At 42.9% G+C, this 13,221-nt stretch overlaps 1 protein-coding gene across 4 annotated transcripts in view; it reads right to left on the minus strand.

Annotated features, from left to right (window-relative positions):
- Window positions 1-11,417, minus strand: part of LOC148026254 (UDP-galactose transporter 1-like) — a 37,130-nt gene extending 25,713 nt beyond the window's left edge. The window contains exons 1-4 of one of the 4 annotated variants that reach the window (XM_087693561.1): window positions 10,962-11,417; window positions 10,552-10,764; window positions 8,190-8,399; window positions 7,412-7,661 (exon numbers count right to left, since the gene is read on the minus strand). In XM_087693561.1, the coding sequence (XP_087549687.1) occupies window positions 7,412-7,661; window positions 8,190-8,399; window positions 10,552-10,569 (478 nt within the window). In that variant the 5' untranslated portion in view covers window positions 10,570-10,764; window positions 10,962-11,417. The other 3 variants (XM_087693564.1, XM_087693563.1, XM_087693562.1) reach the window with 3 other exon arrangements.
- Between the last annotated feature and the right edge of the window lie 1,804 nt (window positions 11,418-13,221).

Here is a 13,221-nt window from a genome sequence, read left to right on the forward strand (position 1 = left end):
AACCATTCTCCATGGGGTACCATATGATTTGAAGCCCCTGAATCAATATACCATCTCTTATCTCTATTCTCCCTAGATGCATTCTTAGACACATGTTGCATGGCAAATAATCTGTCAACCTGCTCATCATGAGCAATGCTAGAAGATGCATAGTGCCCATGTTGTTTACACTTTGCCTTCATATCTCATTGCTTCTTGTAACAATCCTTTGCAATGTGTCCATATCTACTGCAATACTGACAGTCGTTATCTCTATTTGACTGATCATTTAACAGCCATGAACCAAATCCACCATCTCTACCATGGGGTGATCTCCCCCTGCCTCTAAAGCCACGCTGACCCTATGTATTTGTGCCATGCTAGGAATTCTGTCGATACTGTCCATAAGCATTTCAAGTGTCTCCTCGACCTCGAAAAGAGCCACATCCTCAGCCGCCTCTGCCACGCTGGCTAGAGTAAAGAACAGTGTCTCTACTTTGAGACGTACTAGAACCTGTATTCAGCCCAATCTTAACTTCCTCATGCAACAGCAACGCAATCAGCTCATCCCAATTAGGGGATTCAGCTCTCACAGAAATAGGCGTATCAAATGCTTTATACTCTTTGCCAAGTCCATTCAATATCATTGCAATCATATCATTCTCAGACACTGAAGATCCAATGGTAACAAGCTGATCCGCTATATTCTTGATCTCTGTAGTGTGGGTCTGAATGCTTCTGCCATTTCTAGACATGTTATTAAACTGTTGCTTTTGCTGAATCTTTCTTGCATGTGTTACATTTCCATAATTCTTCATGAGTATGTCCCATGCATCCTTTGGAGAACTACATCCAGTAATCTGTATAACCATAGCATCTGATATACATAAAGAAAACCAATGAAACACCTTGCATACTCTCTCAGTCCATAGCTTATGAGCCCTTTTCTGATCATTTGTTGGATTCCTTTCATGTATTTCAGGTTCAGCCTCATCACCTGTACATAAGTTCCAAAAAACCTCTGCCCACCAAAAAATTCTTCATACGAAACTTCCATAAAGCAAAATTTGTGTTGTCCAACTTTTCTCCCACAATTTGAGTGATATTGTCAGTGCCTTGAGCATTTGCCATAGTTGCAGCTTAGGTATTTAGTGATGTACAACCTATAAGTATCTGACTCCTTTTCCTACAGTTTAGGACCAATTTCCTGCTATTCATGACAGTTTCCTGCAATTCAAGACAGTTTTCCTGACAACTTGCTTGCTATAAATTGTATTTCACAATGAAAAACCACAGTCAACTGAGCATAAACCAAGCTCAAATCAGTTCAAAACATTCTATGATAGTGACCAACAACAAACTATATCTACAAATACCAATGTTTATACTGTATGCAAGTAGCAATACCAAATACAACCAGCCCACTGCTATAACCAGTAGTATTTTCTCTGTTAAAACAAGAGTATTCAGACCTTAAAACAATCCCAAAACATCTCATTCAGTTGTCACTCTATGTAGGAGTTGATACATGTCTAACCGGTCAGAATATATTGCATGTATGTCAAGTGAAGATGATAGGTATCCTTCCTGCCAGACAATAATCAATCAATACCCTAGTATAACCAGCAACAAATCAGTCCAAACTTTGGACTTTCAGCAATAACCAATTCACTGTTTCCAAACTGCAAATAAGCTCCAAAACTGAGCATTTAACACTCCAATATCATGCTCAAATGCATGATAATAAGGACATATACATTGTTAGGACGACAGCTACCAGTGTCCTGGAATCACCTGCTATTTACTGCAATAAACAGCCAGTCTGCACAGGTCTGTGCTGAATATCTTGAAATCTGTGAGAAATTTGAAAAAAGTTTCTTATGCAAAGTTGTAGATCACATCGAGACGGTCAAGAATATAGGGCCGTTTCTCCAAAAACCATTTCTATAGCAAGATATAGCTTCTGCAAAAAAACGGGCTGCAGACACAATCTCCTTTAATGACGTTTTCTTCAGATTTGATGTCTTAATGTCAAATGGCCACTGCCAAGCCTTCAGGCTTTAGGCGTTCATGCTCTGATACCATGTTGGAAGAGAGGGAGAGAGACAGAGTGGAACGGAAGATGAGCCTCAGCTCATTGTTGTTCTTCTTCCATCATACTAACTCAAAGAGACTTACACACATAGGTATGACTAACCAAGACTAACTATGGTTAAGTCACTGACTACACCAACTAATTGAACGTCACACACATGTACAACTATATCCAGCTAATGTCGGTCACACACATAAAGATAAACTGACTGAAGAGTAATGAGAGCTTGATATTCTAACAGGATTCCTTAGGGTAAGCCTTCCCTTTCGACTCAATTTTGGACCTAAGAGGGGGTATAGGGGAGGTACCCTACTCAAGGCTTGGCTCTCCTTGGACGCGTTGCGGCATGGGGCCGTAGTGCGTGTCACTTGGGCATGGTTGAGTGGCTCGGGGCTTCCCCCAAGAATAGGTGAGTGGGGATGGTGAGTGCAAACAGTGAGAGTGAGGGGGATGGGTAGTCTTTTTCATGGGGCGAGAGGTGAGTGGGGTGTTGTGCTACCGTGAAGGGTTTCAGGGGTGCGTCCTTGCGTAAGCACCAAGAAATATCAAGTGACATGAGGAACTCCCTGCCCGATGGGGGGAGATAACAAGGTGGACTGTTGAGCCGCGTCGGCGCTGGGCCGTGTCGCGTTATCGTGTCGTGTTACCTTACCGTGTCGACCTCCGTGTCGTGTTGGGCTGAACCATGCTGTGGTGCTGTGACGAGTTGGGGAAACCATGTTATGCTGTGATATGTCATGTTATGGTGCCGTGTTTAGTTCCAAGGGGCGTGATACGCCGTGTTTTGCTATGTTATGGTGCCGGGGCATGTTGACATGATTTTTGGAGTCTATAACACTTGGTATCAGAGCTGGACCCCCGTGACGCTATGGTGACGTCCTGAGGCGGGGGGGATTAAAATATTCAAAAAATCGAAAAAATTCAAAAAAAAATCAGAAAAATCAGAAAAATGGAAAAAAATAAGAAAAGTGGAAAAAAAGTGAAAAGTGACCAAAATGAAAGGGAAAAAGCACGAAACGAAGCTAAAAAGTGTAGAATTGAGAATTTGTATGATTCAAAACACAAAATTTTGGCAAGATGGCATGATTGTGAGGATGACGCAGGATTTTATGGGCAACAAAGGTGAAATGGCTGAAAAGTGGATACGGATTTTCGAAGGGGGAGGAGCAAGATTTGGAAAGGAGGTTGAATAGAGTAAAAGCTAAACAAGTTGAGTTGAAATAAAAACTGCGGGTGCTGAATGGCAGGCTAGAGGAATGGCATGAAGATCACAAAAAGGATACTAACCTTGAAATGAGGCAGTTGGAACAGCAATTAAGATTGGAAATCATTGAAGAATATGGCGAGATAGTGGCGCGAGGGGGTATGCCCGATGAGAAGGAAAAAGATATGAAACCCCAGGCAAATCAGAAAAAACCAAGCGCTAAAATGCAAAAAATGGAAACCGAAAGTGAATCAGATAGTGAGAGTAATGATAGTGAAGTGGAACAAGGAGGAAACATGTGTGTTGCAGTAGAGGCCCAGTTGGCAATGGGGGAAAAGTTGATCTTGGAGGGACAATTGAGTCATGTTGAACGTATAAGCTTACTCTAGGTGATGAATTTATTGAGAAAAGGGTTGGCGGAGCGAAAAGGAGAATGTGGAGTAACGACGAAGCCACCAGATATCTTGAGTGAGTCAGATGACGAATCAACAACTGATGAAACGACTGCATGTACAGATGAGACTTATTTGGATGAGCAGATAGATTGGGAGGCCGAAAGACGAATACGGCAGGAAATGATGCAGGATGCGCACCGAATGGAAAGAGAAAGGGCTCTAACAGAAAATGATTCAAGCCAATTTGAAGATGCGCTGAAAGAGGATGTAACGTGCGAGGCGAGGCAATGGAGAGAAGAGGAGTGGGGGGAAAATGAGCCTTACCACAAATACTATGACCAGCCTGAAGAAGCCTATTTTGGAGATCAAGACGAGATGTATGAAGAGGATAGGTGGGAAGAAAGGAATCAAGGATGGGCTCAAGATTATGACGCACAATCGCAAAGATCCGAGCATGAAATACAAGACCATGAATGGCGCCAAAGGGAAGGAGAGGAGGCCTACGGGCCATGTTCTTATGAAAGCGACCATGAAATATGTGTAGTGGAGCAATGGTGGGCCGATAGGCCTTATGATGAGGAGCAACTTGAAGAACTCGTAACGGAGTGGGCGAGTATAAACAAAGCCGTAGCCATAGAGTCTCCGGGAGGACAAGAGGAGGCCTACTTTAGACTCGCGGCTCACAAGTTCTTCTCCCAACTCCATCTCGCACACGTCCATTTGTTTAGACTCGTGGCTCACGAGTTCTTCCTTCAACTCCATCCTGCACACGACCGTTTGTTTAGACTCGCGGCTCACTAAATCTCACAGCTTGAGATATTTCTTGCTTAGAAATATGCTTGTGGAAAGCCTTTTTCGCCAAAATAGTTACGAACTAACAGATCCTGTAGACGAGTTCTTCCTTCACCTCCTTTTCTCCATACACGGCCGTTTCTTTATCCTCGCGGCTCACAAGTACTTTGCCATCCTCTTCATCCTTTCCTCCACACACGGCCGTTTCTTTATCCTCGCGACTCACGAGTATTGTGCCGGCCGTTAGTTTATCCTTGCGACTCACGAGTACCATGCCATCCTCTTCATCCTGTCTTCCACACACGGCCGTTTCTTTATCCTTGCGGCTCATGAGCATTGTGCCATTCTCTTCAACCTCTCCTCCACACACGGCCATTTCTTTATCCTCGCGGCTCACGAGTATTGTGCCGGCCATTAGTTTATCCTCGCGGCTCACGAGTCTCACCTCGTCCCTTCCTTCTAAGTCACGGGCCTCTAGCCCATCCTGTCCTGGATTCCCCCTAGGTGCAGGAGTCTCTGAATAATCTGCCCTGATTTCTTTATACTCCCTCCAGGTGCAGGAGTCTTCAACGCTACAATCATCCACTTCCTCAATCCTGCTATCATCAGAGTCGCACACTTCAAATTCATTGGGAACTTCAAGTTGGTATCTGTCTCTTTTGCCCTCATTCCCCGTTTCGCACTCCTCTAGGATCACTCCATCTGGTAGCAGATTTGATTCGTAAGTCGTCTCTTCTTCCGCGCAATCTTCCGTGTTGGGGGCAGAGGCAAGTCAAACTCGTGGAGCCGCGAGTATAAACGAATGTGCCAGATTCGTTGAGGACAACGAACAAAGGAGCTTGCAACACCGACACCACACTTTAGCATTGGGGAAGATCTAACCAAGTGGAGGCGTCACAAGGCGGCTTGTAAGTATCCTTGAGAGCATAACTATGTAGGGGCATCCGTATAGTTACCTTCACTTTTTTGAAGTTAGGTATGAGTGTTGGGTTTACGCTTGTAAATAACAAACTGTTAGTACCTACTCAACTCGAAGTGGGCTTCGAGTTTTTTGTAGGGGGGGTGTGTATAGGGGAGGTACCCTACTCGAGGCTTGGCTCTCCTTGGGCGCGTCGCGGCATGGGGCCGTAGTGCATGTCGCTTGGGCATGGTTAAGTGGCTCGAGGCTTCCCCCAGGAATAGGTGAGTGGGGATGGTGAGTGCAAACAGTGAGAGTGAGGGGGATGGGTAGTCTTTTTCATGGGGCGAGAGGTGAGTGGGGTGTTGTGCTACCATGAAGGGTTTCAGAGGTGCGTACTTGCGTAAGCACCAAGAAATATCAAGTGACATGAGAAACTCCCTGCCCGATGGGGGGAGATAACAAGGTGGACTGTTGAGCCGCGTCGGCGATGGGCCGTGTCGCGTTATCGTGTCGTGTTACCTTCCATGACGTGTTACCTTACCGTGTCGACCTCCGTGTCGTGTTGGGCTGAACCGTGTTGTGGTGCTGTGACGAGTTGGGGAAACCGTGTTATGCTGTGATATGTCATGTTATGGTGCCGTGTTGAGTTCCAAGGGGCGTGATACGCCGTGTTTTGCTATGTTATGGTGCCGGGGCATGTTGACATGATTTTTGGAGTCTATAACAGGGGGTATTGAGCTAAACCACACTTTATAGCTGATTAGCATCTTTAAACAGCCCCAAAACACGCTTTATTAATTAAAAACACAAGTGATGTGGGATTCAAGAGAGTTGCAATAGTCCCCCAAAACCCTAATTTTTGGGGCACCCTTCAACATCTATAAATAAACTAGCTGCCAACCATTTAGCCTCATCCAGTTTGTGCAGGTTCTCACTCATCTGCTGCATTAGGTCCATCTGCCATCGCAAGTCCACAAACTACCTCCTCCTACCTATGTTCGACACTCCATCAACTAGGCAACAAGTGGCAGCCCTTCCTCTGCATCAGGCATCAGTGTGCAGCCTGCATTTGGCCCTTTTCTCCAACTGTTGGCAACTCACAACCATCTCCATCCTGTTGGCAGCTGCATCATTGCTGCGTTTGCAGCCTTTCGCTGTCGCCCACTGCTCAGGCATCATCTACGGCTATCGCCTCAGTCTTCTGACCCTCTGGTGATTAGCATTTGGTGTTTTCCTCATCTTCCACACTCCAACTAGTGATCACAACACTTGGGATCCCTCTCCGGTGGAGGTCACTCTCTGATACTGCATTGCTCTACCATTGGACATTCTACACACTCTTACATTCATTTACAACATTCATTCACTTCAGAGTTTCTTCTCTCTGTGTTTGTCTCTATGCTTGAGTTTTGAGTTGTGCGATTGCATTTTGCATTTTGTGTTTAGGGTTTGAGTTTTGCTTGTCATTGTCTAAGTCTTTGTGTTTCAATTTGGGTTATACATGCTATGTTTCCTCCATGCACGTCAATGCATGCCCTATCATATCTTCACACACTATACTATGCGTCTAGTGTCTTGATGACTCACTACAGGAACATACGCCCAAGAAGGTTGCATGATACAAATTAGACCCTAGCTCATGGTTTCACAAAAGTCAAATAAGTCTTCAATATACATGAATTGAGTAGCCATGGATGTCCTTGGACTTCAGCATCCCAACATCGTTACCACGCTCAGGAAAGTGAACACTCAAAATTAATGATGTGATGGACCCATCTCCTAGGTCACTGCTTCTATGTAGCATGAACAGTACAATTGAGAAACAAGTCATTCACATGACCTGCAACCTAAAGAGTTGGAAACCAAGGTTCCAATTGAAACAGAGAACCATCTTCACAAGTGACAACTAGTCATTGCAATAGAAGAGCACACTTTTTGATCATGCACATAAAAGGTCTTAGTTGCTAATCCAATCCACAATATTTAAATCATTAGAGCACATCATTTCTGGACTTAAAACATAAAGGAGTAATTAGGTGGTCAACCTGTAGTAGCTGGAGTAAGCGATTTGATTGTCTGCATAAAGGAAACTGGAATGTATCTCAAGCTCACATTGCCAAGGACTATGTTGATACAGAATACAAAGGACATGGGAAAAATGCGGCGCCAACGATCTTCAGGATCAACTTCAATAAGCTGTTTCAGCTTCAAAACGTTGATTGCAACATAAGCTCCGATTGAAGAGCAAATGAAGTGTATTGATGATACAGTAAGAGGATACTTGAAGTCCAGCTTCTGCTCACAAGAAAAATGCATTGAATTAGTTATTTAAGAATATGAAAGAGTATAAGAATCATACCATGTGCCAGTCAAAGAAATTAATATGGCATGAGAAACCGTCTCTCGAAACTTGGACTACCAGTGGTAGCTACCTAAGAATACACATAAAACAATCATAGCAACCCTTCCTACCACACTGTTTTACTTATAGACAAGTTCAAACAGACATGTTGTCGCATCTGGAAGTCATGAACGGCCATCAGCTGGATAAATTTGGCAAATAAGAGAGGTCAATGCCACTATGCATGATAGCAGTCTTGGCAGTACAAGATGGCTTGTAAATGAGGTGGTGGTTCATATTCACACCTTGATTAATCCTACAATGTTCAGTAAGAATAATGTTACCCATTGCATCGCACACCCTGCTACACCTCAACCAAAGCATGTAATCCATGTCTTTGTTTCATTAACACTGAATTCTACTGTGCCAAATCTAGAGTCTAGACTAACTGCCATATGAGTGAAATATGGATAAGAACCAACCTGAAATATCCACTTGTTCATCACAATCACAAGCACATTGAAACACCACCACTGCATCACTGCTGCAACTGCACCAAGATTTCCCCATCCCATGGCCAGCTTCTCTTCCATTGTTCTAGTGATTGTGTGTGTGTGTTCACATGCCCAAACTGCACTTCTGGTGAATCTTAAGGCAATAGGACAACCTCCAGAAACAACTTTGTCACCCTCCTGGAACAATATAAAAAGCAGTTAATACTTTACAAGAGAAGGCAGCTGAACATATGCACAATGTATTGGATGGCAAAATTGTAGCCATCTGTAGTCAATCATTTTAACTCCTTACAGAAAGGACTCAAGATTTTATCATAAAATCTCAAATATGTGGACTCTTCAAATACATCTGAATTTTATCTGTGCCAACCAGAACTAAAAGAGATCTACAGACTGCAAAAGAATAGCATTAAGTGCTTTCGACATTCCAAATAAAATACAAAAAGTGCAGCACCCATCTTTGATAAGAACAAGAATAAAACTTAACGTTGAACGGTTGAAGACCATGAAGTACCTCCTGAACAAATACTGAAATAGCCGCATATTTGTACCAGATTCAGAAGGCAATTTCATAAATATATTTATAACATGTCTCCATCATATAATAAAATGTAAATCACCCATCACCTAGAACAATTAAGAATCAGGAATTATGTATGATATGGCACAGTCATTTTGAAAACAGAAGCACCTTTTAATGCAAATGAAAAGTCAACACAAAATCATGCAAGCAGCATGGGTCACTTTCACTTGTGCAAAGCTTGCCTACAGGATACTTTTGGACCATTGGTACCATTACCTCAATTTAGAGTTTGAGACCTCAACACTCTATCCCACATTAGCTAACTGCCCAGGCCCCATGGGATCCCTATTCCCCTCAACACTCTGGACCCAGGTCCCATGGCCATGACATCAGCCCACTACATACACCGGATAAAGGAGATCTGCAGACTGCTATCAATCAAGCAAGATACATAAGAACAGAGGGCAAGCAAAAATAAGTTTGTGAAATTTTGGTATGATCCCAAATCCTAGCTGACCTTAGGCTAAAACCTACACTACAATGAACAGTATATTGTTCTACCCACATGGATAATAAACTGCTGCAATTTGCTAGATGTGTGTGCAATTGTATTCAAAATCCAACAAATTGCACCCAATAGGAAACATCAAACAGAATAATGATTGACAGAATCCAGGCAAAATGCTATTGTTTTTACCAGTGACATTAAGCAAACTACCTCCCCCATCCCTCACCTTTCCCTCTCACTCTCCTTCTCATATACCCCCCCCCCAAAAAAAAAAAAATTTTGCCATTTCATGGTTATCAAGTCTAAAACTAAGGCTAAGTAGTCAAAATAGACCACAACATTGACCTATCCAAATGTAAGAACGAGACGGATTCACCACAAGGGAATGGACAAAAACAAGTAAAGTAGACCACAACATTGACCTATCCAAATGTAAGAATGGGATGTATTCACCACACAGGAATGGACAAAAACAAATAAAGTTTCGCAATTTGAAGATAGCCTGCCAAAATCCATAGTAGTGAGATCGTTGTAAATGATATTGATTATCCTGTTTATAGAAGACAAGATGATGGTAAAAGTGTGGAGAGTCACTTGAGCATCCCAATTCAGCATCTCAGCATCGATGTAGAATATGTTACTGGTGGACAAGACAATCTTAGTAAAATGTTTTGAAGAAGACGGCATATGCACACTAATCCTTCAACAGGGACAATCGTTAGAACTTAAAACCATTGCATGACCTATTATGCTGCTGCAAGATGGTTGAGGGAGACATTTGTGTGCACGATGTACAATGGTGAAAGTCAGATTGGCAGATTGCCCCTTGTGAGTCTTATCCCAAAGAGTCATGTCATGGATCCTTATGTTTGCAAGGTGTGCCATGGTAAAATTCAGGTTGTGTGGTGTGCCAGGTTGCATGGTGTGCAATGAGTCTTATCACAAAGAGTCACCTAATGGGTCCCTCGGTCTAGGATGAAGCAAGTGGTTAAAATAAAATGATCCTGAATCCGTTCATCTCCGGCCTGTGTCTAACAGCCTGTTTGTGGCGCTCTATCAAGGAAAGAAGGCTACTAGAATCCTGCACATCCAAGGAGTAGAATGCAGGCTGCTCTGCCAGTGTGATGAATAGGAGACCCTGTGTTGAGCTAGTAGGGAAAGTAGAAGTGCTGGTGTTGACCTAATCCTATACGTCCATCATTGGCGGTCAGCAGCACACCGGATTGAAGAAAAGATTGTATGCATCACTTACTTAAATGCACCTCACACTTCTCCTTCACTCGCAGGCAAGTAGTAACCTGGCACTTCTCCTTCATCTGCTAGCACTTGCCAGCATCGTCAGGGACCCTTTGCAGAGGGTTTCAGCATAATTGTGTTGCAAGCCTGCCCTCCGACTTGATTGCAGAAAGCACTTTTGAAGAGAACAGACCCCGCGCCCCCCCCCCCCAACAAAAAAAAAGGGGGAAAGAAAATGCATTTGTGATGTAAAGCGTGGCTTCTAGTACTACTGTCTGCAAAATGAAGGATGCTACAAGAAAGAAGTTAAATAGCTGAAAATGGAGAAATCGGAAACTCACTAGATCGCAAACTTTGATCCATTGTCAGAAATTCAGTAGCAGAAGCAGCCACGTGCAGCTGAGTGCCATGGTAAAGAAAGTGCAGTGCTTTGGGAAAAATTAGGACATCATGTAAAGATGAGCCTTAATACCTGCTCGTTTCTTGTTTTTGGCGGTAGATCAACAGCCACACCTATCTCAGGACAAATCGTCCGCGTGAACCGGAAAACTAATTCCTAACCAAAGCTTGCCTGCTCCCTCTGGAGACTGGCACACCAATCAACGAGACAACAACAGGACAATGCAAGTGAAATGTGCCACAGTGGGAAGATCCGAAGGAGGGAATCAGTCCCCTGTGCAGAGGCCGGGGAGATCGAAGGACAGTGACACTAGAGGCAGAGGCAGAAGAGAAAGCGGGCCGGCCGGGTTGGGATGTGGTGGGGGGAGGGAGAGAAAAGGCAGAGAGGGCGCTGTCTCTCTCCTCCTCTCTTCTTCTTCTTCTTCTCTCTCTTTCTCTCCTTTTCGTTGTTCTGGGGAAGGGAAGGTTGGTCGTTTGTTGTTGCGGGAAGGCCTCGCCCAGGTAAAAACAGAGGAGGTTTTTGCTTCTTTTTCCTGCGTTTGGAAGAATTCACCTAAAAAGGGGCGTCCCACCGAGCCCGCCGACCCATAGGGCTCTCTCTCTCTCTGTCTCGTCACCGTCTGTGATTAGCACATGGATGGATACACACCAGCACATGCAAAGGCACCCGCCACATTGGAACTAAGTGACAGCCCTTTCATAGTTAAAGGGTTCCCCACTTGATGTTTACCTTGGAGTCGAAAAGGTCGCCGTGCTGATGCTGATACCTTTTCTTTGTGGCATGGTTGTTGCAATCCAACCATGCGACGCATTCTCCATTGTTAATTGTCATTGTTTTAGCATTGCGTAGGTGCCCTTTTAGAAGTATGATCATCAAGATGCAAAAGGTCATTGATACAAACAAATATGAAGGCAAAAGAATCCTATAAGCACAAAGAGAACGAGCCACCCCTCTCACCATGAGATCATGGATAGGAAAGCTATGGGCCCCCCCTCTCCCCATCATGCAAATAAGTGCTATGGTGCTTAGGTCCTCACCAACCTAGTGATGTGCTTTATGTAGTGGCACAGAGTGTCTAGTTCTAGTTGCATGTGTTTGTGTCCCGATGGACCTCTACAACCATTTGTAATAATATACATTGCTAACAAAATGTATCGGCTTTCTCTATGCTATCTTTGTAATGTGATTTTCTCTTTATATTTGCTTTTATTTTCATTTTGAGTTCATGGATTGAGTACCATATAGGATAAGAGTGAGATTTTGGTTTATTGTCAATTCTAATAGAGTGTAGATTTAATTCTGTCATATTCCATGCATTTTTTTTCACATTGCCATTTGAAGTAGCTAATATTGCTACATATAATGGACCAACATCTTCGATACATGTCATTGTTCACATACTTATGCCAAGTTATCATGCTCAAGCTTGGAAAAGAAAACTCTTCTACATGATTGTACACGACTCTAATTTTCATTCCTTACTTTATTGGTTTTGATATTGTGCTTAACTAGTATTCAAGTATGTGATGCTATGTATATGTCTTTCTCATACAATGACATTGCACTCCCAGTATTTTATATATATTCAATCTCGTTATCTTCTGTATATGCATTTCATGTGTGATGACATTGCACACTTTGTGCTCTGGAAACATTTAGTTATGTTTTCTTAAGTATATTTTTGTTACATAATCATATTGCACACTTGGGGTATTATTGATATAAACTAGCATGTATATTTGTTCCAATGATGAATTACAATGTCAACTTTGTTTCAATTAACAAAATATTACTTGTGAAGCGAGCATGCTACTAGGGTAAAGGGCCAATAAAGTAACAGAGTCAAACAAATTGAGCCATGTAAATTCTTTTGCATTTTGGATTTTGTTGGACCTTAGGACAATGCATCCCTGAGTGTCACTCTATTGGCTCCTCGTTATCACTTTTTTGTGAACCCTTCATTTATAGCTAGGTTTACTTGGTAAAAATATCACAATGGCCCAAAGTTTTTTTTGAGATCCATATGAGATATATAGTTTGACTAATTTACAAAATTTATGTAACTTGGGAAAAATTTACGATTAGGGACTATAAAATGACGCTCTATTGGCCCCTTTACCCTAGACTCGTGTATGACACCAAGCTAAACCTTGGAGAGAGAGAGAGAGAGAGAGAGAGAGAGAGAGAGAGAGCATGTGAAACCTTGGTTTTTCGTGAGCTAGTGCTTGCTGATTGAACTCTTAGTAGAATCAATGTTGGATTTTGCCATGTAGTGAATAGCCAACAAACTCGAGTTTCTTAGTGTATCTTTGTACGAAAGGACTTTCATTTA

The sequence above is a fragment of the Lygodium microphyllum genome, chromosome 14 (genome assembly GCF_053477565.2).
Source record: "Lygodium microphyllum isolate KBCC chromosome 14, Lygodium_microphyllum_v1.1.10, whole genome shotgun sequence".
NCBI classification, from domain to species: Eukaryota; Viridiplantae; Streptophyta; class Polypodiopsida; order Schizaeales; family Lygodiaceae; genus Lygodium; species Lygodium microphyllum.